Below are 23,873 nucleotides of genomic sequence, written 5' to 3' on the forward strand. Positions count from 1 at the left end.
GGGGGTCGTCATTCTGGGGCCACAGCCCCTGCCGGATCGTGTTGTCGGGAGGTCGTACCTGAAACCTCTTCATGTCCATGACTCGTTCCAGGGACACAGAGCAATCCGTCCAGTACACGTTCCACTCTTCGTCTTCGCCCACCTCCCTCAGGCCACACATTCGGGCTGCGCGACGCACTGCGGAGGGTGGGAGGGAGGGAGGGAGGTCAGGGAGGCCCAGGCTGGGCTGGGTGAGGAACAGCCCCGACTGGAGAGCGGGTTGAAGAGGGGGGTGGTTCTTACCTCGCCTCGGCACTTCAGTTGCCACGTGACAACTCCAAGTTCGTGAAGCTGTCAGGCCTTCCACAAGCTGACAGAGAACACTAGAGTCTGGCTCCCTGCGTCAGTCACTCCCTCCCTCAACTAGGACGGTTTCTAGCCGGCAAAGCTAGCCCTTGGTAGGGATCCCACCCGCACCTCACACGCTGGGGGGCCCCTTGCCCAGAGGACAGTGGGGATAAGAGGGGAGAAAGAGACGGCTGACCCAGCTGGTGATTTTTAAAAATTGCTGAAGCCGCCTCAAGAGCTTCCTTGAAAAAAATGGTTTTAACCTAGTCTCATCTCATCTCTGATAAAAACTGAAAATTGGCCCTAGCCGGTGTGGCTCAGTGGATAGAGCGGCGGCCTGCGGACTGAAGGGTCCTGGGTTTGATTCTGGTCAAGGGCACATGGCCGGGTTGCAGGCTCGATCCCCAGTGTGGGGCGTGCAGGAGGCAGCCGATCCATGATTCCCTCTCATCATTGATGTTTCTATCCCTCTCTCGCTCTCCCTTCCTCTCTGAAATCAATACAAATATATTTTAAAAAAACAAAGCAAACTGAAAAAGGTGGGGGCAGTGGTGACTTTCAGTGATTTTTTTTTCATGCTAGCTATTTTTTTCACGTTAGATGCCCACCCTACTCCTGAGACTAACTGAACAGGGATGTCTCAGCTGCGAGTGGCTGAGCCAGGGCGCTCAGGTACAGGCTACAGGCCAGGCCAACAAGGTCCAGGGGCTGGGAGCCTGATTGGAGGAACCATCCCCAGAGGGAAAGTGACAGCAGAGCCGGGCACTTACCACTCTCATATCTGCAGTTGGTCAGGTTGATGGCCAGGGCTCTGGGAGGGAGGAAGAGCAGCAATCAGGCACAAGGGGAGGGAAGGGCGGGCCCTTGGCTGCCAGGTGCTCAGCTGAGAGACACCCAACAAACCCACAATGCAGTTCATTTCCCCCAGAAGCCCCTTGAGGACCAAGATGACATAAACAGGCTGAAGTTCTACACTAAGCCACCCGCCATGGTTCTGAATTTTGTTTGTTTTCGTTGTACCAAAAGATGAGTGAAGCTCTGGTATTCCTTGCCATCTTTCCCAGGCTAAAGGGAAGGCCTTGGAAAAAAAAAAAAAAAAGCAAAAAAGCTAAGGTAGCCCAGCTGTGGTGACTCAGTGGATGGAACATCCATCGTCCCATGGACCATGAGGTTCTGGGTTTGATTCCTGGTTGGGGCACCTGCCCGGGCTTCGGGCTCAATCCCCGGTGGGGTGTGTGCGGGAGGCAGCCAATCAATGATTCTCTCTCAATATTGATGTTTCCATCTCTCTCTCTCCCTTCCTCTCTGAAATCAATAAAAATATATTTTAAAAAAATACAGCGGGGCCTTGACTTACGAGTTTAATTCGTTCCGCGACGGAGCTCATAACTCAAATTACTCGTATGTCAAATCAAAAAGTGAACGGGTGAGACACGTGGTGCTGGGCTGATGTTGTGGCGTTCACTGTGACGTTCGCTGCGCCAACTAGCGGTGGGGTATCTGAAGCTGGCTCGTAACCCGAATTTTAGCTCGCAACTCAAAGCAAAAAATCGGCCGAGAGACAGCTCGTATCTCGAAAAACTCGTTAGGACACTCGTAAGTCAAGGCCCCACTGCAAAGGGAAGCCGGGGGTGCCTGTGGAGCCGGGCAGGTGAGGGGGTGCAGGGAACTGTTACCTGCATCTCCGCCTTCTCTTTCTTCTCCCGACCTCTAAGTCATCTAAGGCAGCCGGGGCTAAGACTATTTTCGGGATTTTCGTGGCCACAATGGATAAGGCGACCCCACTGTCAGCCTTGGAGAGTGTCTGCTGAGCAGGGTTAGGAGAGATGGCAACTTCCCCCTCGTCGCACTCCTCCTCGGACTCCTCTTCTTCAACAGAGTCTTGCTCTGATTCGCTGGTCTTAGAGGGACTTGGCTCCATCCTTGAGATTCTGGGGGGACAGGGGCGGGGATGAAATATACTCAGGCTCCCCTCCAGGCCTGGGAAGGCCTGGAGAATTGCACCCTGAGGACCTTTCTGGTGTGAGAAGGGAAGGCCGCTGCTCCTCCGGAACAGACCATCCCCCTGCAAAACGGGCAGTTTCCAAGGAGGCAGTGGGGGTCCTGGGACGCCCATGAGATGCTGGGCTGGCTGGCAAGCCCCAGTCACCCAAGGTCACGCCACACAACACGCTGGGAGGCAGCAGGATCGGAACAGAGCTGGCAGGGACCATGCCATGGCTGCTTTCGTTTTTGAATGGGAAGGGGGATGGCTGGAGGAGGGGGGCTTGGCTTTTAAAACAGAGCACAAGCCCAGAGGTCCCCTAGGCCGGCCTCAGTTTCTCCACGTGTACACCCTGGGGCCAGGCACCCGCTAGCTAAGGCCTCTTAGGTGCTGACAGCAGAGGAGGAGCCCCCTGTGGACTCTGCCCACCGGGAGTTCCGAGGAGAGCGGAGGGACTGATGAGTCCACTCCTAGTGGCCCGGGACGGGACTCAGCTGGTCGCTCATGTCCACCCTTCCTTCCCCGGGCATTGCTGGGCCTCAGGGACGGCCTCCTGGTTCCTTCCACGGGACTTGCCGTCCCCACTGATCACAAGGGGGAGCCCGTTCCCCACGGGGTTCACTCTTAGTTGCGAGATCCCCGCGGTGGTGGCTCCTTCCGCAAGCTGGCTGCCACCGCCCTCTGTCGCCATGGACACGAGTGACCCCCATTGGAGCAGCGTTCTGGGGGCGGGGCCTCCCGGGAACCACACCCACTCGGCGGAGCGTTCCGAGGCCATCTTGTGCACTGGGGAAAGGGGGGGCGGGGCTGGCCGGAAGTGGAAGGGCCACCTAGCCCGAGGCCCTCTTCCTGTGGCAGCTGACAAACTGCATCATGGGACTTGTAGTCCTTTGGCTTCAATGCCAGTAGGCTCTACCCCAGTCCCACCCTTTCTTGAACCACCAGGCTAAGCCCAGAATTTGGCCAACTCCGTCAGGTAGACACATCTGCTTGCCTTTGTTACAATTTTTTAAAATATGTATTTTATTGATTTTTTTACAGAGAGGAAGGGAGAGGGATAGAGAGTTAGAAACATCGATGAGAGAGAAACATTGACCAGTTGCGTCCTGCACACTCCCCACTGGCTATGTGCCTGCAACCAAGGTACATGCCCTTGACCAGAATCGAACCTGGGACCCTTCAGTCCGCAGGCCGACGCTCTATCAACTAAGCCAAACTGGTTAGGGATATATATATATATATATATATATATATATATATATATATATATATATAATTTTTTTTTTTAATAACCATGCCTGAGCAGTCTCTGCACCGGGAGGGTCAGCCTCAATTAGCACGCGTGCCCTCAAGCGCCTTATCAGACTGCCCCTTCACTGTCCATCCACTTTATCTGATTCTGATGGCCACTTCCACCAAACTCTACTCACCTTACAATTATCCTATGTGGTTCAATCTAGAGGACACTTTGAAAATTTCCCTCCTTTAGCCCTGGCCAGGTAGCTGACTTGGTTAGTGTATTCCTAACATCCCAAGATGGCGGTTCCATCCCCGCTCAGCGCACATACAAGAAACAACCAATGGATGCATAAATAAGTGGAACAACTCAATGTTTTTCTCCCTCTCTCAAAAAAAAATCAATAAATTTAAAAAATTAAAATTTCCCTCCTTTAAATAAAGAGACATAGACATTTTCTGATTCACAGACTCTTCTTTTTTTTTTTGGTTAATCCTCACCCGAAGATATTTTTCCATTGATTTTTAGACAGAGTGGAAGACAGAGGGAAAAAGGGAGAGAAATATCGATGTGAGAAAAACACATCGATTGGTTGCTTTCTGAACACACCCTGACCAGGGCCAGGGAACCTGCAACTAAGGTACGTGCCCTTGACCTGCTCTTGACAGGAATCGAACCCAGGACCCTTCAGTCCCTGGGACAACGCTCTGTCCACTGAGCCAAACTAGCTAGGTCTGACTCACAGACTTCTTGATCTATCTTCAGCATATGACACTCTCAAGTACCCTCTCCTTGAAATGCTTTGGAGTCCTTTGCCTTCTAGGACACTTTATTTTTTTTAATTTTTAATATGCTTTTATACATTTCAGAGAGAGGAAGGAAGAGGGAGAAGTAGAAACATGAATGATGAGAGAGAATCATTGATCGGCTGCCTTCTACACACCCTCTACTAGAGATCAAGCACACAACCTGGGCATGTGCCCTGGCCAGCATTGAACCATGACCTCCTGGTTCATGGGTGATGCTCATCCACTGAGCCATACCGGTCAGGCTCATTTTTTTTTCTTTTGACAAATATTTAGTATTCCAGGTGCTGTTCTAGGACCTGAACCAGCATTTCTTGCCTGAATTTACACCATTCACCAACCTCTTAATAGGACTCCCTGATTCTATTCATCCATCCATCCATCCATCCATCCAATACAGCTAAAGCAGTGGTCGCCAACCTTTCAGACCTCATGGGCCACCAGTGGTCCACGGACCACCGTTTGGCAACCACTGAGCTAAAGTATTCTTCCTAAAATGCAAATGTTACTCCCTCTTTGAAAACTCTTCAGGGTTTCCCATTCAATCAAATCCAAAACCTCTTAGTACATGAGGCCCTTCATCAAAAAGCAAGCAAAGAGGTAGAGAGGCTCCCACTGGATCAGCCCTTCCTACCACTCTCATAGCCCAGGGCTCTGAGAACAAAGGGCCCCCTAAGTATTCCATCCTCAAGATTAGAAAAAGCTTCAATCTCAATCCCATTCTTGCCCGGCCAGTGTGGCTCAGTGGTTGAGCATTGACCTATGAACCTGGAGGTCACGGTTTGATTCCCAGTCAGGGCATATGCCTGGGTTGCGGGCTTGATCCCCACGGTAGGGCATACAGGAGGGAGCCGATCAATGATATTCTTTCATCATTGATGTTTCTATTTCTCTGTCCCTTCCCCTTCCTCTCTGAAAACAATAAAAATATATTTTTTTAAAAATAAATTCTTGCCCTAGCTGGCTTGGCTCAGTGGATAGAGCGTCAGCCTGCGGACTGAAGGGTTGTGGGTTTGATTCCGGTCAAGGGCATATGCCTGGGTTGTGGGCTTGATTCCTGATTGGCGTGCAGGAGGCAGCCAATCGATTCTCTCTCGTCATTGATGTTTCCCTCTCTCTCTCTCTCCCTTCCTCTCTGAAATCAATAAAAATATATTTTTTAAAAATTCCATTCTTGCCCTAGCTGGTTTGGCTCAATGGAGAGAGCGTCGGTCTGCGGACTGAAGGGTCCCAGGTTCGATTCCGGCCAAGGGCACATGCTGGGTTGCGGGCTCGGTTCCCCAGTAGGGGACGTGCAGGAGGCAGCCGATCAATGATTCTCTCTCATCATTGATATTTCTATCTCTCTCTCCCTCTCCCTTCCTCTCTAAAATCAATAAAAATATATTTAAAAAAATTCCATTCTTGAGAACTCACAAAGTATATAAATGGCTGAGAAGTAGAACCATAAAGAAAACCTTTCCCCCCTTTTTTATGAAAAAGCCTATTTGGGCCAGAGAAGGCTTTCCTCTGAACATCAGTCCCAGGGACTAAGTGGGAAAATCCGCTATCTGGGCTCATCACCTTGGACACAAAATCCACTTTGCTATAATGGTCGCCTGCAAACCCTTCAGAGAGTGAACAGGCAAAATAAAGTGAAGCCTGTATACGCAGGGGGTTTCAGAAAGAGGCACTGAGCTGAAATGACAGCAAAGTGCCAAAAATACGAGGGCGACCCAAATTTTTGGTGGAAATTTAAATGTTCAACATATTAATGGAAACATTTACATTTGTTATCATGTTTTTCTTTCTTTTTAAAAAAAATATATTTTATTGATTTTTTACAGAGAGGAAGGGGGAGGGATAAAGGGTTAGAAACATCGATGAGAGAGAAACATCGATCAGCTGTCTCCTGCACACCCCCAATGGGGATGTGCCCGCAACCCAGGTACATGCCCTTGACCGGAATCGAACCCGGGACCTTTCAGTCTGCAGGCCGACGCTCTATCCACTGAGCCAAACAGGTTAGGCTGTTATAATGTTTTTCTTATGAGATGGGTGGTAGTACATATTCTGCCTTATCCCAATGAGACTATAATATCTTTTGGGACTCAAACCTCTAAAATTCTTTCCTAGAGGCCTGGGCATAGAGAGCCAACCACGTGGGGACCGGAGCCTCAGGTCCGGGCCAGTGAGCTGTTAAGGAGCCGCGGTGACGGGAGCCGCTACCTAGAGAGACAGCCACAAGTGCTTGGTCCCAGCTCAGCTTCTGCTGTCTGCCTGCCTGTGCTGCAGTCCCGACTCCACCACTGATGAGCTGTGTGACCTCAGACAAGTTACTAAATCTCTGCCCACCTCCATCTCTTCATCGGTTAAATGGAGGTATTAAGAGAAGCTGTACCTTGCCCTAACCCAGCCGTGGGCAAACTACGGCCTGCGGGCCGGATCCGGCCCATTTGAAATGAATTAAACTAAAAAAAAAAAAGACCGTACCCTTTTATGTAATGATATTTACTTTGAATTTATATTAGTTCACACAAACACTCCATCCATGCTTTTGTTCCGGCCCTCCGGTCCAGTTTAAGAACCCATTGTGGCCCTCGAGTCAAAAAGTTTGCCCACCCCTGCGCCTAACCCCATGGTCGGCAAACCGAGGCTCACGAGCCACATGCGGCTCTTTGGCCCCTTGAGTGTGGCTCTTCCACAAAATACCACGTGCGGGCGCGCAAGTACAGTGAGATTGAAACTCCGGGGCCCATGAGCAGAAGTCGGTATTTTGTGGAAAAGCCACACTCAAGGGGCCAAAGAGCCGCATGTGGCTCGCAAGCCGCGATTTGCCGAGCCACAGTTTGCCAACGACTGCTAACCGGTTTGGCTTAGTGGGTAGAGCGTCGGCCTGCAGACCGAAGGGTCCCAAGTTCCATTCTGGTCAAGGGCACGTACCTCGGTTGCAGGCTCCTCCCCGGCCCAGGCCCTGGACAGGGTGCGTGCAGGAGGCAACCAATCAATGTGTTCCTCTCACATCGACGTTTCTCTCTGTCTTTCCCTCTCTCTTCCACTCTCCCTAAAAATCAATGGAAAAATATCCTCGGGTGAGGATTAACAATAAATAAATAAATAAAAAAGAGAAGCTGTACCTTTAAAGCTGTGAGTACCACTTGTTTTCACACTAGACGAAGTATGTGAAGAGTACTCAGCTGTGTTTGTTAGGGCTGGAGGAAAATTCCTGGTAGCCAGGCAGGGGAAGAATGTGCTAGAAAGAGGGCATCTGGATGGTGCAGGGCCCAATGCAGGGAGAGATGAAGAAATAAAACTCAGTGGTAGGCAAAGGGGGAACAAGGGGAGGGGCACCATGCCAGAGGTACATAAACTATCACTTTTGTAAGACTTGATATGAAAGGGCAAGTCCATAAAGAAACTCACGAGTATCTAACTCTTGTGCATGCCCCCTTCCCAACAACAGGCTGGGCATCCCTGGGGCTTGCCCAACAAGAAAGGTAAGAAGCAGATACATCCACGAGGACTCACTCATTCGATTTATTCCAAGGTGTCTCCTCTTGAAAGAGACCATTTCGATCAGTTCTCGCTCCCTCCTCTGAGGCTAAGACCCGGTGAGAGAGCAGTGATGGAAATGCCCTAATGATTGCTCCTCCTGGGCTGTCAAGGCCACCAGTGCTGCCCGTACCTCTTCTGCCTGCGCCGGGGGCAGCAGACAGTCCCGAATGAGGGCCAGCGCGGCCGCCTCCGTCAGGCTGCTGAAGTCCTGGGGCGTTTTGACAGGGAGGTGCCCGGCCAGCTCGCAAAGGGCAACATTGAACGCCTCCCGCTCCTTGACCCCAAAGCTGGACTTCCGGGGCCAGAGGATGACCCGGACCCCTGTGAGGGTTGAGGAAAAGGAAGTCTGTCCAGGCGGTGCGCCCCGGGTCACGAACAGGTTGTGTGCAATCTCACGGGCAGTCAGATAGTCGGTGGCGCGGCACACCCTGCTTACCAAGGCTTCTATGTCCGGGCCTGGCCCGCCGGTGTAAAAAAGGAAGCCGGGAGCTGGGACCGCCTGCAGCAGGTGTAAACGGCCCCCCGGGTCCAGGGGCTCACTTGGTGCCCCCTCCACGGGCAGCCTGTGGGGCAGGTAATAGCCGTGCAGGTGCAGGTGGTTCACGGAGGCCAAGCCGCCCAGGCTGTTGAAGCCGACGCGAAAGCCAGGGTGTGAGCTCAGCAGCACGGCCTCCAGCCCGGCCCGGAGTGCCCCGGGCAGCAGGCGCTGGGGGAGTCCCCGGGCGGGCTCGGGCACCAGCAGCACGTGGCCCCACTCCAGGGGGCTCACGTTGATCATCACCAGGATATCCTCTTGCTGGAGAACCCCCGGGGGATCGGGCTCCCGGCGCAAACGGAAGAGGACTTCTCCCGGCCGGATTTTGTTGAAGTTAAACTCTTCGGGGTCAAAGGCCTGCCTGACGCTCCTGATGTTCTGGGGGCGCCTCCTCTGCACCCCTCGTTCCACATTCAGCTGAGCCACGAAGCCCATGGGACCAGGGAGCGTCCGGGTCTGCAGCTCCCCCAGGCGGTAGCGGAACAGCCCCAGCTCCATCCGCTGTCTCCAGGCAGAGCAGAGCGCGGAGTCAAAATGAGACAGAGGCCGTGTGTCCGGGAGGCTGGGCGCGGTCCTGGGCCACTGGATCCCTTCCCGCGTGAGTTCCTTCTGTCCATAGACAAAGTCAGGGATGCCTTGCTCTTCCCAGTCCTCCCTGTTTGGAGGGAGCAGATAGGAAGTTTCGCTTGAACCAGCTGAATCCGCCATGGGCCAACCTGAAACAAACGGAAGAGGGGGAAAAACACAGGATGCTACCCCCATTTCCAGAGATTTTATTTTTATTTTCAAATAACCTTTACTTGTTCTTCTGGTTACAAAAGTCATATAACCTTTGGTCAAATATTTTGAAATACAGAAATTACTCATGATCCTGTAGATGAACATATATTTTTGCTGAATTAAAAATCCAAATAACCATCTGGCGTACCTCAGGGGTTGAGCATCAACCTATGAACCGGAAGGTCAAGGTTCGATTCCCAGTCAGGGCACATGACAGAGATCCTGGGCATGAAGCCTGGAACCCAGGCATGTGCCCTTGACCGGAATCGAACCTGGGACCTTCCAGTCCACGGGCTGACGCTCTATCCATTGAGCCAAGCCAGCCTGGGCGATCACATTGAGCGCTGGGCAAACTATAGTCACTCGGTAAACATTTACTCAATCAAGGCCACGTATCAGGTCCCGGCGTGCATGCCTCTCCTAGCTCACGGGGCTTACAGTCTAGTGGGGGAAGCAGACATCACCCGAGTAAATATAAATTGCAAGCGAGATACATGCCGCGCAGGAGAAGCATCGGGAGCTCGGCAAGTGTAAGACAAACTCCTGATCTAGTCCAGGGACTCAGGAAAGGCTTCCGTGAGCATAAGCCGGAAGAGGAACTGAGTGCCCACGGTGGCCAAAACACAGAGGCCCTGAGGAGTTGGCAGAGAGAAGCTGAAATCAGATTACAGGGGCGCCCGTTTTTGTTTTTGTTTTTAATTGACATGCTCACATTTAGACTTTAAAGATCAGCAAGCGGATTAAATTAGAAGAATCCAGAATTAATCCCTACAGGTGCACCTGTCAAGGATACCTCCGCAAAACGAAAGAAATAACCTCCCTCCCACCTCCTCCTCTCAGCAGCTTGGAATCCTCACCCTTTGGCACAGCGCAGTTTCATTCATTCGTGCATTGGTACAGGGGAACCTACCTTGCAGGGCTGTTGCAAAAATCGAAGTCACTCCGCACGGCGTTTGGCATCCGGCGGGTGACAGGACACAGCCTCACAGGCAGTAAGTTGGCGGCTATGTCTGCAGAGGCGACCTGGGGGCTGCAACACGTGAGGCGGGGGCCGGGTGGTGACGTCGGGATGCAAAAGCCGTCCTCGGGCACAGGGGCAGCCGGCGGCCAATGGCTACTCAGAGAGTTTCCAGGCCCCCCTGGCCCCACACTTCCCTGCTGCCCTTTACCAGACCTCACCCGAGGCCGCCGCCGCCGCCCACCGCAGGCGAGGAGCAAGCTCCGCGCGATGGACCCCCAGCTACTGCAGCCAGAGCAGCGAGGACGCGGTGCCTCCGCGCATGCGCAGCCCGCGTGCACGCACGCGGCGTGGCCCGCCCCGTCCGCCCCGGAGGCGGGGCCTGTGGGCTGACCACGCCCCTGACCACGCCCCCAGCTCGCCAGGGACCGCCCAGAGCCGGGAGCCGGCGTCTGGACTCCGCGGGGAACCTCTGGGCGCCGTAAGGAGGAGGCGGGCCCGGGGGCGGGGGCCCCCCCGCAGGGGCGGTTGCCGCGGGGACGGGGCGGTGACGCGGCCCGAGGGCGGAAGTGAGAAAGTTGCCGGAGTCCCGAGACGAGTTGGCGGAACTGTGCGCGCGGCGCGGCGCGGCGATGGGGGGCTCGGGCAGCCGCCTGTCCAAGGAGCTGCTGGCCGAGTACCAGGTGCGCGGGATGCGGCCCGGGGAGCTCGAGCGCGGGCCTGCGCCCGGGGACGGGTCCCGGAGCGGGCGGCGGGGCGGGCGCGGCCTCCGAGCGGCCCGCTGACCTCGGTCCTGCCTGCCTTCCAGGACCTGACGTTCCTGACCAAGCAGGAGATCCTCCTGTAAGTGCCGTCCTGAACCTCGCCGCCGGGACCCTCTAGAGACGGCTTCGGGGGGGCCCTGTCTTACCGACGGGGAAACTGAGGCCGCCTCGAGGGAGCGGCTGAGCCGGAACCGGAGTCCCGCGCCCCAGCCCTGGAGCCCGGGCTGCGCCCCGCCCGCTCCGGGGGCCCAGCTGTGCTGTCTGCAGCCACAGTTGGGCGCCCTTTGCCCTTGCGCTCCCCTGACTTGTGCAGAACAGAACCTCCAGCCCCGGTCCGGCGGGGGCTGCTGTGGCAAAGCCAGAGAAGCCTTGGGGAGCGTGGTTCCTTCTCCCAGCTTTACCCACATAATACAGTAACCACTAACGCTTCTTCCGCACCTGCCCGGTGCCAAGCACGGTGCTAAATCAGCCTACGTTACCGACTTTAATCCTCCCGAGGGAGGGAGGGAGGGAGGGGACAGTGACACAGGTCCGGAGAAGTCCGGCAACTTGCCTAAGACTGTTCCATCCCCAGAAAGGATTTGAACTGGGGCGGGAACCCCCTTTCCAGCCACTTGCCAGCTTTACGTGGCCAGGGCTTCCCTTGGCTAAAGTAATCCCAGTGGCGAGGAGGTGGTGCCGGGGAGGAGATGGCTCCGTTCAGCCTTGAGGAGCGGGAGATCCCTGGAGTTTTGCTCATTTCTCCCAGTTCATCGGAGTCAACGTCTGGCTCCGGGATAAACCCAAACCTCTCCACCCCTCTGGGACCTACTGTGTGCGCAGGCCCTGGCACACAGTAGGTCCTCAGCGAATACCCATTGGGAGAACGAACTCCCAGCCTGCACTGGCTGGTGACATAGCTCCCGTTGGCTCATCAAGCCTGATAACTCAGACATTGTCTGTGCATCGCTTGGCGCCTGACCTGGTGTGTAATGGGTAGTACACACGGGAAAGTGGGCCAACAGGTTCCCCTGCTTGTGCCAGAGCCCACAGGCGGTTCTGTGAGCTGCTTCCCCTGGAGCGCCGGAGCATGGAGGAGTCGCTGCAGGCGCGAGTGTCCCTGGAGCAGATCTTCAGCCTTCCAGAGCTCAAGGTGCCATTCTGCTCTTTCCTCTGTTTACGTGGATGTTAGGGGGCGAGGGCTTTACCTAAATCACCCAGTGGAATGATCTGGAATGGCGTTTTTCAAATCGGGATTCTAGGAACACATTCTTGGCGTGTCAAAAGAAGCTCGGTCCTTTTTTTTTTTTTTAAATATATTTTATTGATTTTATTACAGAGAGGAAGGGAGAGGGATAGAGAGTCAGAAACATCGATGAGAGAGAAACATCGATCAGCTGCCTCCTGCACAGCCCCTATTGGGGATGTGCCCGCAACCGAGGTACATGCCCTTGGCTGGAATCGAACCTGGGACCCTTCAGTCCGCAGACTGACGCTCTATCCACTGAGCCAAACCAGTTAGGGCTATTTATTTATTTATTTTTTGTTAATCCTCACCCAAGGACATTTTTCCATTGAATGTTAGGGAGAGGGGGAGGGAGTGGGAGGGAGAGAGAGAAACATCGATCTGAGAGAAACACATCAATTGGTTGCCTCCTGCACAAGCCCTGACGGGCCAGGGAGAAGCCTGCAACCAAGGTTCGTGCCCTTGACTGGAATCAAACCCAGGACCCTTTGGTCCCCAGGCTGACGCTCTGTTCACTGACCCTAACGGGCTAGGGCACAACACGTGTTTAATTAAATGTTCTCTTTGCTTAGGATGCCCGCCTCTTCCTTCTCTGCCCCCAGGCCTACCTGTGGGTTAACCTCTGATTCCCTGTAGCCATCCCTGCCCCCTCCCCAGCGATGTCACTGGTCCTCCTGCTTTCGGGAAAGCACTGGTCATTCTCCGCCCAAGCCTGCGCTGATGGTGCGGGTTCTGGGAACTGTCCCCTCCGGTCCATGGAGGCTCTCTTCCTAGGCCAGTGATGGCGAACCTATGACACGCGTGTCAGAGGTGACACGCGAACTCATTTTTTTGGGTTGATTTTTCTTTGTTAAATGGCATTTAAATATATAAAATAAATATCAAAAATATAAGTCTTCGTTTTACTATAGTTGCAAAGATCAAAACATTTCTCTATGTGACACGGCACCAGAGTTAAGTTAGGGTTTTTCAAAGTGCTGACACGCCGAGCTCAAAAGGTTCGCCATCACTGCCCTAGGCCAACCCCTTCAGGGAGCGCATCTGCAGGGTCTTCTCGACCTCCCCCGCCCGAGACAGCTTGAGCTTTGAGGATTTCCTGGACCTCCTCAGCGTGTTCAGTGACACGGCAACGCCGGACATCAAGTCCCACTACGCCTTCCGCATCTTCGGTGAGGACCCGGGGGAGCCTAGGGGAGCACAGGGCCTCCCCCGGGGGTCCTTTGGGCGGGGCTGCCCGGGCGCGGGGGTCAGCCCTGGGCTTCCCGTGTCTACTCTGTAGATTTCGATGATGATGGAACCTTGAACAGAGAAGACCTAAGCCAGCTCGTGAACTGCCTCACGGGAGAGGGCGAGGACACACGGCTCAGTGCTTCAGAGATGAAACAGCTCATTGACAATGTGAGCAGCTGGGCCCAGCAGGGCAGCCCTAGCCGAGCCGAGCCGGGCCGGGCCGGGCCGGGGAGCCGAGGGAGGGCTTGGGCCTGACACTCGCCCTTTGCCCAGATCCTGGAAGAGTCCGACATCGACAGGGATGGGACCATCAATCTCTCCGAGTTCCAGCACGTTATTTCCCGTTCACCGGACTTTGCCAAGTATGACAGTGGTCCCGCCTGTGGCATCTGGGTCTAGGATGTTATTATGGGGGGGGGGGTACCAGGGAACACCCCCCATCCCCGCCTCCTCTGAATATCTCAGGGTAGCTCTTCTCCCAAAGGGGACTGACAGACGCGAGACACAGCCCGTTCCAAAGGGTCTTGGGGGAGAGGTGGGTACATTGGGGTTTAGTCCTCACCCTCCTCTTCCAGCAGCGAATCAAACCCACTGTTCTCTTGTTCAGCTCCTTCAAGATCGTCCTGTGACGGGAGCCTCACAGCCGGTTTCCCAGCCGCCGTACAATAACCTTGACACTGCTGAGCCGTGGCCAAGGTCACGCCTGCGTTGCCAGGGCCGGCCGAGCTGGCCCGGTCGAGCTGGCACTGTGCCGTCTTGTCCCAGGCAGGGAAGGGCACCCCCAGTCAGTGCCTCACCCCTTCTCACTGCCGTTGTCACCGCTCTGTGTTTCTGCTAATCAGTAATAAAGGTTAAGAAGTTTTGATTCTGGGTGTGACACTGGAAATGCTGGTGATGAGGAAGGACTGGACTCCGGTTGTCCAGGGACTGACGAACCTCCAGAGAAGGGACCAGCAGGGAGGCAGAGTGGGGCACTGAATATGAGGGGGTCCGTGAGGGAGGGAACCCCTTGAATCCTGATTGTGGTGGTGATGACATGAATTTCTACATTCACATTATAGAGCTGTTTACCAAAAGGAAAAAGAACTTACTGTAGCCCGGCCGGCGTGGCTCAGTGGTTAAGCATCGACCTATGAACCAGGAGGTCACGGTTCGATTCCCGGTCAAGGGCACATGCCTGGGTTGTGGACTTGATCCCCAGTATGGGGTGTGCAGGAGGCAGCCAATCCATTATTCTCTCTCATCACTGATGTTTCTCTCTCTCCCTTCCTCTCTGAAATCAATTAAAATACACACACACACACACACACACACACATATATTTTAAAAAGTATTTACTGTATGAGCATTTTAAAATAAAAAGAAGAATTGTAAGAGTTAAACAAAAACCCTGTTCCCTGTGCCCTGACCCCTGACCAGAATAAAAGGTTGAGATGGCAGCGGGCAGGCGGGCTGGCTTTGGCCCCCTGACCCCTGGGAACAGGAAGTTCAGAACCCCCAGAACTCAGAAGATTAGACCAACCTCAAAAAGCAACAGTCCTTTCATTTTTTTTCATTTTTCATTTTTACTCTAGTAAATTGTTTTCCCCTTCTAGTTAATTTAGTCAGTTTATATCTGTTTTATTTCATTTTGTTAATCCTCATCCATTGATTTTTAGGGAGAGTAGGAAAGAGAGAGGGAAAGACAGAGAAACATCGATGTGAGAGAAAGACATCAATTGGTTGCCTCTTGTATGAGCCCCAACCAGGGCCTGGGCCAGGGAAGAGCCTGCAACCAAGGTCCGTGCCCTTGACCCGAATCGAACCCGGGACCCTTTGGTCTGCAGGCCGACGCTCTATCCACTGAGCCAAACCCACTGAGCCATGGCTAGGTCAACGGTCCTTTAAGAGGAAGGGCTACGATTCAATTTCAGTTCTTGAGATTTTATTTACAATACAAAAAAACAGAACAAATGTAAAGTGCATCTGACTTAAAAAAAAATATAAAATCCACATAAATTCAGGCCCTTGTGCTGGGCAGCGTCAACTCCCTTAGATCAGAGGCAGGTGAAGTGTGGGAGTGAAGGGGGACTGGGCGCCGAGACGCGCCGGGTGGATACGGGACGGGGGACACGGGTTTCAGTCTGGACAGAGGAAGGCAGCCAACAGCAGTCTCTTCCTAGAATTCTGAGGGAAAGGTGAACATCGTCCTAACTCCTGAGCTCACGCTGCCTGCTGTCAACGTGGCCACGGCCTGATACAGGCCGGAAAGGTCCAGAGGTGGCTCGAGCCCAGGCCTCGTGAGGGCCGCAGTGCCAGCGTGGCCCTCGGTCCCTGAGGTGACAGGATGGTGGCCGTAACAACTTGGCCAGTGGCCAGGCAGGACCCACGGAGCCGGCCCCGGGCCCAGCAGTGACGGGCCGCCTGTGGCAGTAGCATAAGGCAGAGGTTCCCAACTGTCTCCACCCACCACGGTGGACGTTCCCAAAACCCCAACCAGGGCGAGACCCCAAGGCTGGGGGCTGCGAGCTGGAGCGGCCGGGCACATGGCATCGTTCTTATTTCACATTTTCAGTGGTTTTTTTTTACACGAAAGGCTCAGCTTACATGAGGAGCACTGCTCCGCGCACCTAGGCGGGCGCCCGCCCATCTTCCGCGGGGCCATGGCATCTGGGTTGGAGGGGCCTCACTCCTCCAACGGGGCCGGTTGAAGGGCCCCGCTACTCCGGAGGGCTGGGCACGGCGCCATGTCCGGCCAGACTCTACAAGAGCAGAGTCCAGCCGATGCCTCTGAGCATCCACGGCGCTCTGAAGCCAGGGTGGCCTCCTCTGGAAGTCAGCTGTCACACCACCGAGTCCCGGATCTCAGAGCCCAGGCGGACCCGGGGCCGGGGGCACACCGGGGACACCTCCACGAAGCTGTCGTGGATGCTGAGCGGCCTCTTCTCGGACTCCGTGAAGACCTGCGGCCCCGGGGAGTTGTCCGACAGGGCCTGGTAGCCTCGGTGGTCCGGCGGGATGCTCGGGGGACCGACGCCGTTGAGCGGCCGGGTCTCGGGCGGCAGCACCACCGGGCGGGTCTTGGGGTGCACGCTGGCGCACTCCCCCTGCTTCAGGAAGACCTTCATGCCGTCGCGGTGCCGGTAGAGGAAGAACAGGATCAGGAGCAGTATGACCAGCACGAACAGCACGCTCATCACCAGGAACTCGGTCCAGTAGGACCGGTCCGCGCCCCAGCTGGCCTTGCCGTGGGCGGGCGCGCTCACCCGCGACGTGTTGATGACGACGGACCCTTTCACCCGCCGGTCCGCCGCCGTGTCCAACACCGCCGGGCAGTAGCTAGCCACCAGCTGCCGGAAGCCCCCCTCCAGCGACCAGCACTGGAACACCCCCAGCTCCTGCTGGCTGCCCACCAGCAGCAGGTCCCCCGTGGGCAGCACCCGGCAGGAGGCCGAGCCATTGATAGGCTTCTCGTTGTGCAGCCAGAGCCGCGTCGCCAGGTTGGAGAGCAGGGGGCAGGCCAAGGTGTTCACCGTATTGGGCTGGAACGGGACTGGCTCACACGGCTTCTCACCTGGGGGCAGGAGAGGCACAGACATGGGGCCAAGGGGGCCTGGCGTGCACTACAGCCCCAGCTCACCCACCGCCCGCTGGGCAGCGCCCATCAGGCCACCGGGGCAACTCTGAGGACTCCGGGGATTGTGACTTCCATTTCCCAGAGCCTCGCCTGCAGGCTGGAGGGACGAGGACGGGAGGAAAGGCATTTACTCCCGCCAGTGCCTGAATGGAGGAGCCTTCTAAGCCACCTGGCCGCTGCCTCCCTCCATCCTCTGATGGGCACCTTACCTGCTGGTGCAGCAATCCGGGACTTGATGGAGGAAGCGTTGCAGAGGTCCCTGGCGTTGGTTCCCTCGATGTCCTGGATCCACGGCCTGAGGAACAAAGAGAGCCTGGGATAGGCCAGGGTGCCCCGTGGGTCTGCACCCCTATCCCCCAGGTGCAGGCCTGGAGGCAAGGGCCCGGGGCTCAGGGACCAGCAGGCCCAGAGCAGGGGTAAAAAGCAGGCCAGCATCTCCTGTTTCCCAGTGGTTATTTCAGGTAAAAGTTACTGTAATACTCCCCTGCATTACAAAAGCGGCACAAGCCTTAAGACACAGGAAGGACACCTGGCTCTGTGCGTATATAGCTGTGTGTGTCTGTCTTTTTTTAATTATTTATTTATTTTTTAATTTTTTATTTTAAAAAAAAATATATTTCTTTATTGGTTTCAGAGAGGAAGGGAGAAGGAGAGAGAGAGATAGAAACATCAATGATGAGAGAGAATCATTGATTGGTTGCCTCCTGCATGCACCCCACTGGAGATTGAGCCTGCAACCCAGGCATGTGCCCTTGGCCGGAATCGAACCTGGGACCCTTCAGTCCGCAGGCTGACGCTCTATCCACTGAGCCAAGCTGGCTAGGGCGTCTGTCTTTTTTTTAATCCTCACCCAAGGATATGTTTATTGATTTGAGAGTGCAAGGAGGGGAGAGGGAGAGAGAAGAATAGAAACATCGATTGGTTGCCTCCCGGATGCACCCTGACCAGGGATGGAACCCACCACCTTTTGGTGTACAGCAAGCATGTCAAACTCAAGGCCCACAACGAATATTTTTGCAGCCCAGCCAATATAATGGTATGTAAGAAACGTTTTAATAAAAATTTCATGCCCTAACCAGTTTGGCTCAGTGGATAGAGCATCGGCCTGCAGACTGAAGGGTCCTAGGTTCGATTCCAGTCAAGGGCATGTACCTTGGTTGCAGGCACATCCCCAGTAGGGGGTGTGCAGGAGGCAGCTGATCGATGTTTCTCTCTCATCGATGTTTCTAACTCTCTGTCCCTCTCCCTTCCTCTCTGTGAGAAATCAATAAAATATCTTTAAAAAAAAATTTCATGACTTAATTTTTACAACATCCTGTTATACATAATCATTAATAACGAACGACAACGTTCGCTAATGACTGATTACTATCGTCGTGTTGCATTCATTTCCCTTATGCGCCTTACGCGCAGGCGCACCATTTCTCTCCACTAACACCAGCAGCGAATATTTTAGCAGCCGATGGCCACGTCATTAGTCTTGGACTGACTTGTTTGGTGTGCGCCACAGGAAATATCTCACTTTCGGAGACCAAGAAAAATAGGTTTATCTGCATGACACTTACTCATTTGTGCCGTTACTCAGTGTCTAGTAAGTGAATGTTCAAGGAAAAAAATATTAATTTTTATTAAAATGTTCTATTATTTTATGTTAGCGACGACTCACTTATTTCAGCCCTTTGTATTCAGCATGTCTCTATCGAAATAAACCTACATTTCTATGAAAATGGAAGCTTTTGATTTTTTGCGGCCACATACACTTAAACCTTGTTTATTGGGCCCGTGTGAGCCTTTGAGTTTGACATGCGTGGTGTCCAGGATGACCCTCCAACCAACGGAGCCACCCAGACGGGGCAGATAGCTGTCTCTCTCTCAAATCCATGCCCACGTACCGACGTGTTGCATAAAATGTAACCAAGAACCTCAGAATGATTCAAACAAGGACCAAGGCTGAAGATACTGTAAAAACCAGCATCCAGGGACCATGACAAAGAGTGTGTTTGGTGTGTCCCTCCCAGTGTCCGTGTGTGTAGTCACATGAGGTTTTGTGAAATAGGAAGCTGGCGCTGGGGTCCCCCTGTGTGAAGCGGGGACACGGCAAGTGGGGGGCAGGTCTTGTTTCCACTTAAAATGCATGCTCTTTTGTTTTACACGTACACAGAAAAGTCTGGGAGGGTAGACATCAAATTCTCACCGTGATTCTCTCTAGGTGATGGGTTTAGGGGTAGTTATGTTTTGATTGGGCTTATCTCTATTTTCTAAACAAACATTTTATTTTATTTATTTATTTTGAATATATTTTTTCATTTTAGAGAGGAGGGGAGAGGGAGATAGAAACATCAATGATGAGAGAGAATCATTGATTGGCTGCCTTCTGCATGCCCCCTACTGGGGTGGAGCCCACAACCTGGGCATGTGCCTTGACCGGGAATCGAACCCGGGACCCTTCAGTCCACAGGCTGATGCTCTATCCACTGAACCAAACCGGCTAGGGCATATACAAACATTTTATAATCCAAACAAGTCATTTTGAAAACAACTTTTTAAAAAATTGTATTATTTTGACTAGGCCACTTCAAATTCTTTCTTTCTTTTTTTTTTAAACAAGGACACTACAAATGGGGCAGGTCCTGATTTCACTTAAAATCTGTCAACCTGCCGAACCAGTTTGGCTCAGTGGATAGAGCGTTGGCCTGAGGACTGGGGGGTCCTGGGTTTGATTCTGGTCAAGGGCATGTACCTTGGTTTCAGGCACATCCCCGGTGGGGGGCATGCAGGAGGCAGCTGATCGATCTCTCTCATTGATGTTTCTAACTCTCTATCCCTCTCCCTTCTTCTCTGTAAAAAATAAAAAAATACATATATTTAAAAAAAAATATGTCAACCTATGAACCAGGAGGTCACAATCTGATTCCCAGACAAGGGCACATGCCCAGATTGTGGGCTCGATCCCCAGTACGGGGCGTGGAGGAGGCAGCCAATCAATGATTCTCTCTCATCATTGATGTTTCTATCTCTCTCTCCCTCTCCCTTCCTCTCTGAAATCAATAAAAATCCATAATAAAAAAAGTGCAATATGCTAATTAGACTGGATATCTTTCCGGATGAAGCTGGGGCTGAGGGAAGCCCAGGTCCCGGTGCCAGCAGATGGGAGAAGGAAGGCCTACTCTTGCTCGAATTTTGTGCATCGGGCCTCTAGTATTTAACAAATAATAATTACACCAAGACAGTGGGCGCAAACGAAGCTGTGCGGGGAAGGCGCTCCGAGGCCTTGCACAGGGATGGGCAGGGGGAAGGCCTTCAGGACTCTCACCTGGAGGTCGCCTCCGGGCGGTAGAGGCTGATGCGACGGCACCTATTGCTGCTCCAAGCGCAGTAGGGGTCCCGGGCCAGGAGGCAGTCCCCGCAGCTCCGGTACATATCGCAGTTGGCCACGGGCACCTGGACTACACCCGAGTATGAGGCTGCGTACACCAGACCCTGCACAGACAGACACAGGGATCAGAGGCAGGCACGGCGGCCCGGGCCACCACCCACAGCCACCCCTGGCTCGCATGCCCAACCTGAGGCACCTCCCCAGGGCCTCCTCCCATGCTCCCAGGCACCCACTTTCTTCTTCTTCTTTTTTTTTAATTAATTTATTTTTAAATCCTCTCCACCCAAGAACATTTTCCCATTGATTTTTAGAGAGAGTGGGAGGGGGAGAGACAGAGAGAAATGTTGTGAAAGAGACACATCAATTGGTTGCCTCCTGCACGCACCCGGACCAGGGCCCGGGCCAGGGAGGAGCCTGCAGCCAAAGTACAAGCCCTTGACCGGAATCGAACCCGGGACTTCAGTCCGTAGGCCGATGCTCTATCCACTGAGCCAAACAGGCTAGGGCCCGGGGCACTACTTTCTAACAGCTTATCAGCAGAGGGGCACCCCACGCGCGCTGACCGGCCTCTGCCGCCTGCTTACCCGGTTGGGGTCCAGAAGCAGGTTCTGCACCGGCTGCCCGGGCGAGAAGATCTGGAGTTCCTCAATGACGTGCACGCCGGAGCCCACGTCCACCGCCTTGTGCAGCCGGCCGTCCTCTGCAGCAAGGACAGTGCTCAGGCCCTGGGCGGAACCTGTGCCCACGCGCCCCGCCCCTCGGCCACGCCCCGCCCTCGACCACGCCCCCAGCATAGACCACGCCCCAGGCCTCGGCCCCGTCACACCCTCGGCCACGCCCCCAGCATAGACCACGCCCCAGGCCTCGGCCCCCGTCACACCCTCGGCCACGCCCCCAGCACAGACCACGCCCCCGGGCCTCGGCCCCCGCGCCGCCCTCGGCCACGCCCCCGGCCTCGGCCACGCCCCCGGCCTCCGCGCCTGCCTGGCTGCAGACACTCACTGGTGCCCAGGAAGAGGACGTCATAGGTGCGGTGCAGGCCCGCCACGCGGTGCACGGCCACGCGCTGGTAGTGGGCCTGCGTCTGCAGCAGCAGCAGGCGGCTGCGGACCTGCCCGTCCATCAGGAAGTGGTCCTTGAGGAAGTTCAGCACGCGGTCGGGGAGCTGCAGGGACGAGTTGATCCTTCTCTCCCGGGTGCTGTTGGTGATGCACTGAAGGAGAAGGTGGCGGCATGAGGACAGCGACACAAGGGACAGGAGGGGTTCCCTGCAGATCCCGCCGGGGTGGCCTCTCCCGAGGGCGGCAGGGCGTACGCCCACCCTCGGAAGCACGTCACTAGCAGGTCTGTGGAGCCACAGGGCAAAGCCCAGGCTGTGGGCACCCAAGGGCCCCGCTGGCCAGTGTCCCTGCTGTGATGCTCCCAGCCCCTCCCCCAGGCCTCGAGCAGCACAACCACACCGCCTGCTCTGTGAGCATCCTAGTGGGCGGGCATGAGGTGCCCACAGTTAGTGCCTGATTCTCCCTGTAAGAGCCCTGAGACTTGGTACCCAGGAGTGACCCTCCTCCGATGAGGCTCGAGGGCTGGGGATAAGCACCCAGTAGGGCAATGCTGAGATGTGCTCTGCACACCCATGTCCTGGCTCAGGTCTGCTCTGGGGAAGCCCCTCAGGCTGGAAGGAAAGGAGAAGGAACTCTAGCCCGGCCAGCATGGCTCAGTAATTGAGCATCGACCTAAGAACCAGGAGGTCACAGTTCGATTCCCATTCAGGGCACAGCCCAGGTTGCGGGCTCGATCCCCAGTGTGGGGCGTGCAGGAGGCAGCCGATCCATGATTCTCTTTCATCATTGATGTTTCTCTCTCTCTCTCTTTCTTCCTTTGAAATCAATAAAAAATATATATTTTTAAAAGAAAACTCTTTCTTGGGGCCTGGCCATTTATTACGCAAATAAATAAGGCGCTCCCAGCCCAGGGGGAGGCACCGTGAGCACACAATTACAAAGGTACTGTGAGTGCCCTGATGGGGGCACACCTCCCCCCTCTCGCCCCCCACAGCTTGGAAGGCATGCAACAGTCACGGTCCCATCTAACCCGGTGGGACAAGCAGGCCTGGACTTCTGTCCCCACTTTGAAGATGAGAAAACAGCCGTGACAGACTTGGAGAAGCCAAGGGACCCCAGCCTGGGAGAGACCCCATCTCCCGGGGGCCCGCCCAGTGCAGGGAGCAGAGCTCACCGAGCCGGGCCGGGGCGTGGGCACCTCGTAGGCCACGGTGTACCACTGCAGCGTCTCCCGGTTCACCGCCTTGTAGAAGCCGTCGAAGGCCCTCTGCACGTCCTTCATGCTGAAGACACAGACGGCGGAGCCCTCGGTGGTCCCTCTGTGCCTACACGAGAAGTGGCGCTTAACCCGAGAGCCGGGGCTCAGGATGAGGCGGGCTCCCGGGCCCAGCCCCAGCCGCCCCTCACCCTCCCAACCCCAGCCAGGTCCAGGGCCCCTACCACTGGGACGTGAAGACCCCGTAGAAGAGGGTGTCACGCCAGTCCTCGGGGCTGGGGCTCAGCGTGAACACGTCCTGCAGCACGTTGAACGGGAAGCCGTCGCCGGGCCGCAAGCACAGCAGCTGGGCCTTCAGGAAGGACGTCCAGCGCTGCTGCAGGATCCGCCCGCCGCCCTCGTCACCCTGCGGGAGAGAGAGAGAGGCCGCTCAGGCACTGAGGTGGGGGGCTGGGGGCTCCTCGCTGCCCCCTCCCCTACAGTAGCTGAGACGGACAGCAGGGAAGATGGGCAAGCCACAGCCAGGCCTGAGCTCCATTGAAAATCACGAACACCCACCCCGGCCTGCATGGCTCAGTGGTTGAGCATCAACCTATGAACCAGGAGGTCACGGTTCGATTCCTGGTCCAGGGCACATGCCCAGGGTTTCAGGCTTGATCCCCAGTGGGGGGCGTGCAGGAGGCAGCTGATCCATGATTCTCTCTCATCATTAATGTTTCTATCTCTCTTCCCCTTTCCCTTCCTCTTGGAAATCAACAAAAATATGTTAAAAAAAAAAAAAAAGAAAAAATTGCCCAACCGGTGTGGCTCAGTAGTTGAGCATTGACCTGTGGACTCAAGGGTCCCGGGTTCGATTCCTGGTCAAGGGCACAGGCCCGGGTTGCGGGATCGATCCCCAGTAGGGGGTGTGCAGGAGGCAGCCGATCCATGATTCTCTCTCATGAATGTTTCTCTCTCTCTCCCTCTCCCTTCCTCTCTCTCTAAACAAATCAATAAAAAATAAAATAAAAAAAGAAAAGATCAAGAACACGTGGAGGCAAGGTGCAGGTGCATCAGCGGGCTAAGTGGACGCCAGTGCTTTGCTTTCTGTGAAATCCCACAAAAAGGCCCAAGGGGAGTCTCCCTACAAACATGGACACAGGTCACGGCTTCCAGCTGAAGAACTGCATTTACAGTGTAATTTGTGTTTTCGAATAGTCATTTTTGTTGCTGTTGTTTTAATAT

The 23,873-nt window shown here is 54.7% G+C and overlaps 5 protein-coding genes across 5 annotated transcripts in view; 1 reads left to right on the forward strand and 4 right to left on the reverse strand.

Moving 5' to 3' along the window:
* Nucleotides 1-2,614, reverse strand: part of NGRN (neugrin, neurite outgrowth associated) — a 20,983-nt gene extending 18,369 nt beyond the window's left edge. Inside the window, exon 1 of the mRNA XM_023747455.1 lies at nucleotides 2,609-2,614. The gene's annotated coding sequence lies outside the window, so the exon portion shown is untranslated. The remainder of the gene's footprint in view (nucleotides 1-2,608) is intronic.
* LOC102418848 (tubulin polyglutamylase TTLL13P) overlaps nucleotides 1-2,947 on the reverse strand; it is a 15,717-nt gene extending 12,770 nt beyond the window's left edge. Inside the window, exons 1-4 of the mRNA XM_023747456.1 lie at nucleotides 2,741-2,947; nucleotides 2,004-2,258; nucleotides 1,098-1,138; nucleotides 59-177 (exon numbers count right to left, since the gene is read on the reverse strand). Of these exons, the coding sequence (XP_023603224.1) occupies nucleotides 59-177; nucleotides 1,098-1,138; nucleotides 2,004-2,248 (405 nt within the window). The 5' untranslated portion in view covers nucleotides 2,249-2,258; nucleotides 2,741-2,947. The remainder of the gene's footprint in view (nucleotides 1-58; nucleotides 178-1,097; nucleotides 1,139-2,003; nucleotides 2,259-2,740) is intronic.
* Nucleotides 2,948-7,863: 4,916 nt separating this feature from the next.
* GDPGP1 (GDP-D-glucose phosphorylase 1) lies at nucleotides 7,864-10,441 on the reverse strand. The gene is made up of 2 exons (XM_006106682.3): nucleotides 10,114-10,441; nucleotides 7,864-9,139 (listed from the first exon to the last, which is right to left on the reverse strand). The coding sequence occupies exon 2, from the start codon at nucleotides 9,129-9,131 to the stop codon at nucleotides 7,935-7,937; it is 1,197 nt and encodes a 398-aa protein (XP_006106744.1). The 5' UTR covers nucleotides 9,132-9,139; nucleotides 10,114-10,441; the 3' UTR covers nucleotides 7,864-7,934.
* Nucleotides 10,442-10,610: 169 nt separating this feature from the next.
* CIB1 (calcium and integrin binding 1) lies at nucleotides 10,611-14,245 on the forward strand. The gene is made up of 7 exons (XM_006106684.3): nucleotides 10,611-10,844; nucleotides 10,970-11,004; nucleotides 11,949-12,057; nucleotides 13,169-13,319; nucleotides 13,430-13,548; nucleotides 13,654-13,742; nucleotides 13,988-14,245. Exons 1-7 carry the CDS (start codon nucleotides 10,794-10,796, stop codon nucleotides 14,007-14,009), a joined length of 576 nt encoding a protein of 191 aa, XP_006106746.1. The 5' UTR covers nucleotides 10,611-10,793; the 3' UTR covers nucleotides 14,010-14,245.
* Nucleotides 14,246-15,287: 1,042 nt separating this feature from the next.
* The window catches only part of SEMA4B (semaphorin 4B), a 34,124-nt gene continuing 25,538 nt past the window's right edge, over nucleotides 15,288-23,873 (reverse strand). The window contains exons 8-14 of the mRNA XM_023747454.1: nucleotides 22,874-23,055; nucleotides 22,608-22,758; nucleotides 21,375-21,585; nucleotides 20,957-21,072; nucleotides 20,310-20,476; nucleotides 17,206-17,291; nucleotides 15,288-16,933 (exon numbers count right to left, since the gene is read on the reverse strand). Coding sequence (XP_023603222.1) covers nucleotides 16,203-16,933; nucleotides 17,206-17,291; nucleotides 20,310-20,476; nucleotides 20,957-21,072; nucleotides 21,375-21,585; nucleotides 22,608-22,758; nucleotides 22,874-23,055 — 1,644 coding nt within the window. The 3' untranslated portion in view covers nucleotides 15,288-16,202. The remainder of the gene's footprint in view (nucleotides 16,934-17,205; nucleotides 17,292-20,309; nucleotides 20,477-20,956; nucleotides 21,073-21,374; nucleotides 21,586-22,607; nucleotides 22,759-22,873; nucleotides 23,056-23,873) is intronic.

This window comes from Myotis lucifugus, unplaced genomic scaffold (genome assembly GCF_000147115.1).
Source record: "Myotis lucifugus unplaced genomic scaffold, Myoluc2.0 scaffold_883, whole genome shotgun sequence".
Classification (NCBI taxonomy): domain Eukaryota; kingdom Metazoa; phylum Chordata; class Mammalia; order Chiroptera; family Vespertilionidae; genus Myotis; species Myotis lucifugus.

Bases quoted from the DNA above. Each gene is read 5' to 3' on its own strand.
- GDPGP1 (XM_006106682.3), bottom strand. From the start codon at position 9,131: ATGGCGGATTCAGCTGGTTCAAGCGAAACTTCCTATCTGCTCCCTCCA.
- CIB1 (XM_006106684.3), top strand. From the start codon at position 10,794: ATGGGGGGCTCGGGCAGCCGCCTGTCCAAGGAGCTGCTGGCCGAGTAC. The intron at 10,845-10,969 runs GTGCGCGGGATG...CCTGCCTTCCAG, and splicing joins AGCTGCTGGCCGAGTACCAG to GACCTGACGTTCCTGACCAA. The intron at 13,549-13,653 runs GTGAGCAGCTGG...CCCTTTGCCCAG, and splicing joins TGAAACAGCTCATTGACAAT to ATCCTGGAAGAGTCCGACAT.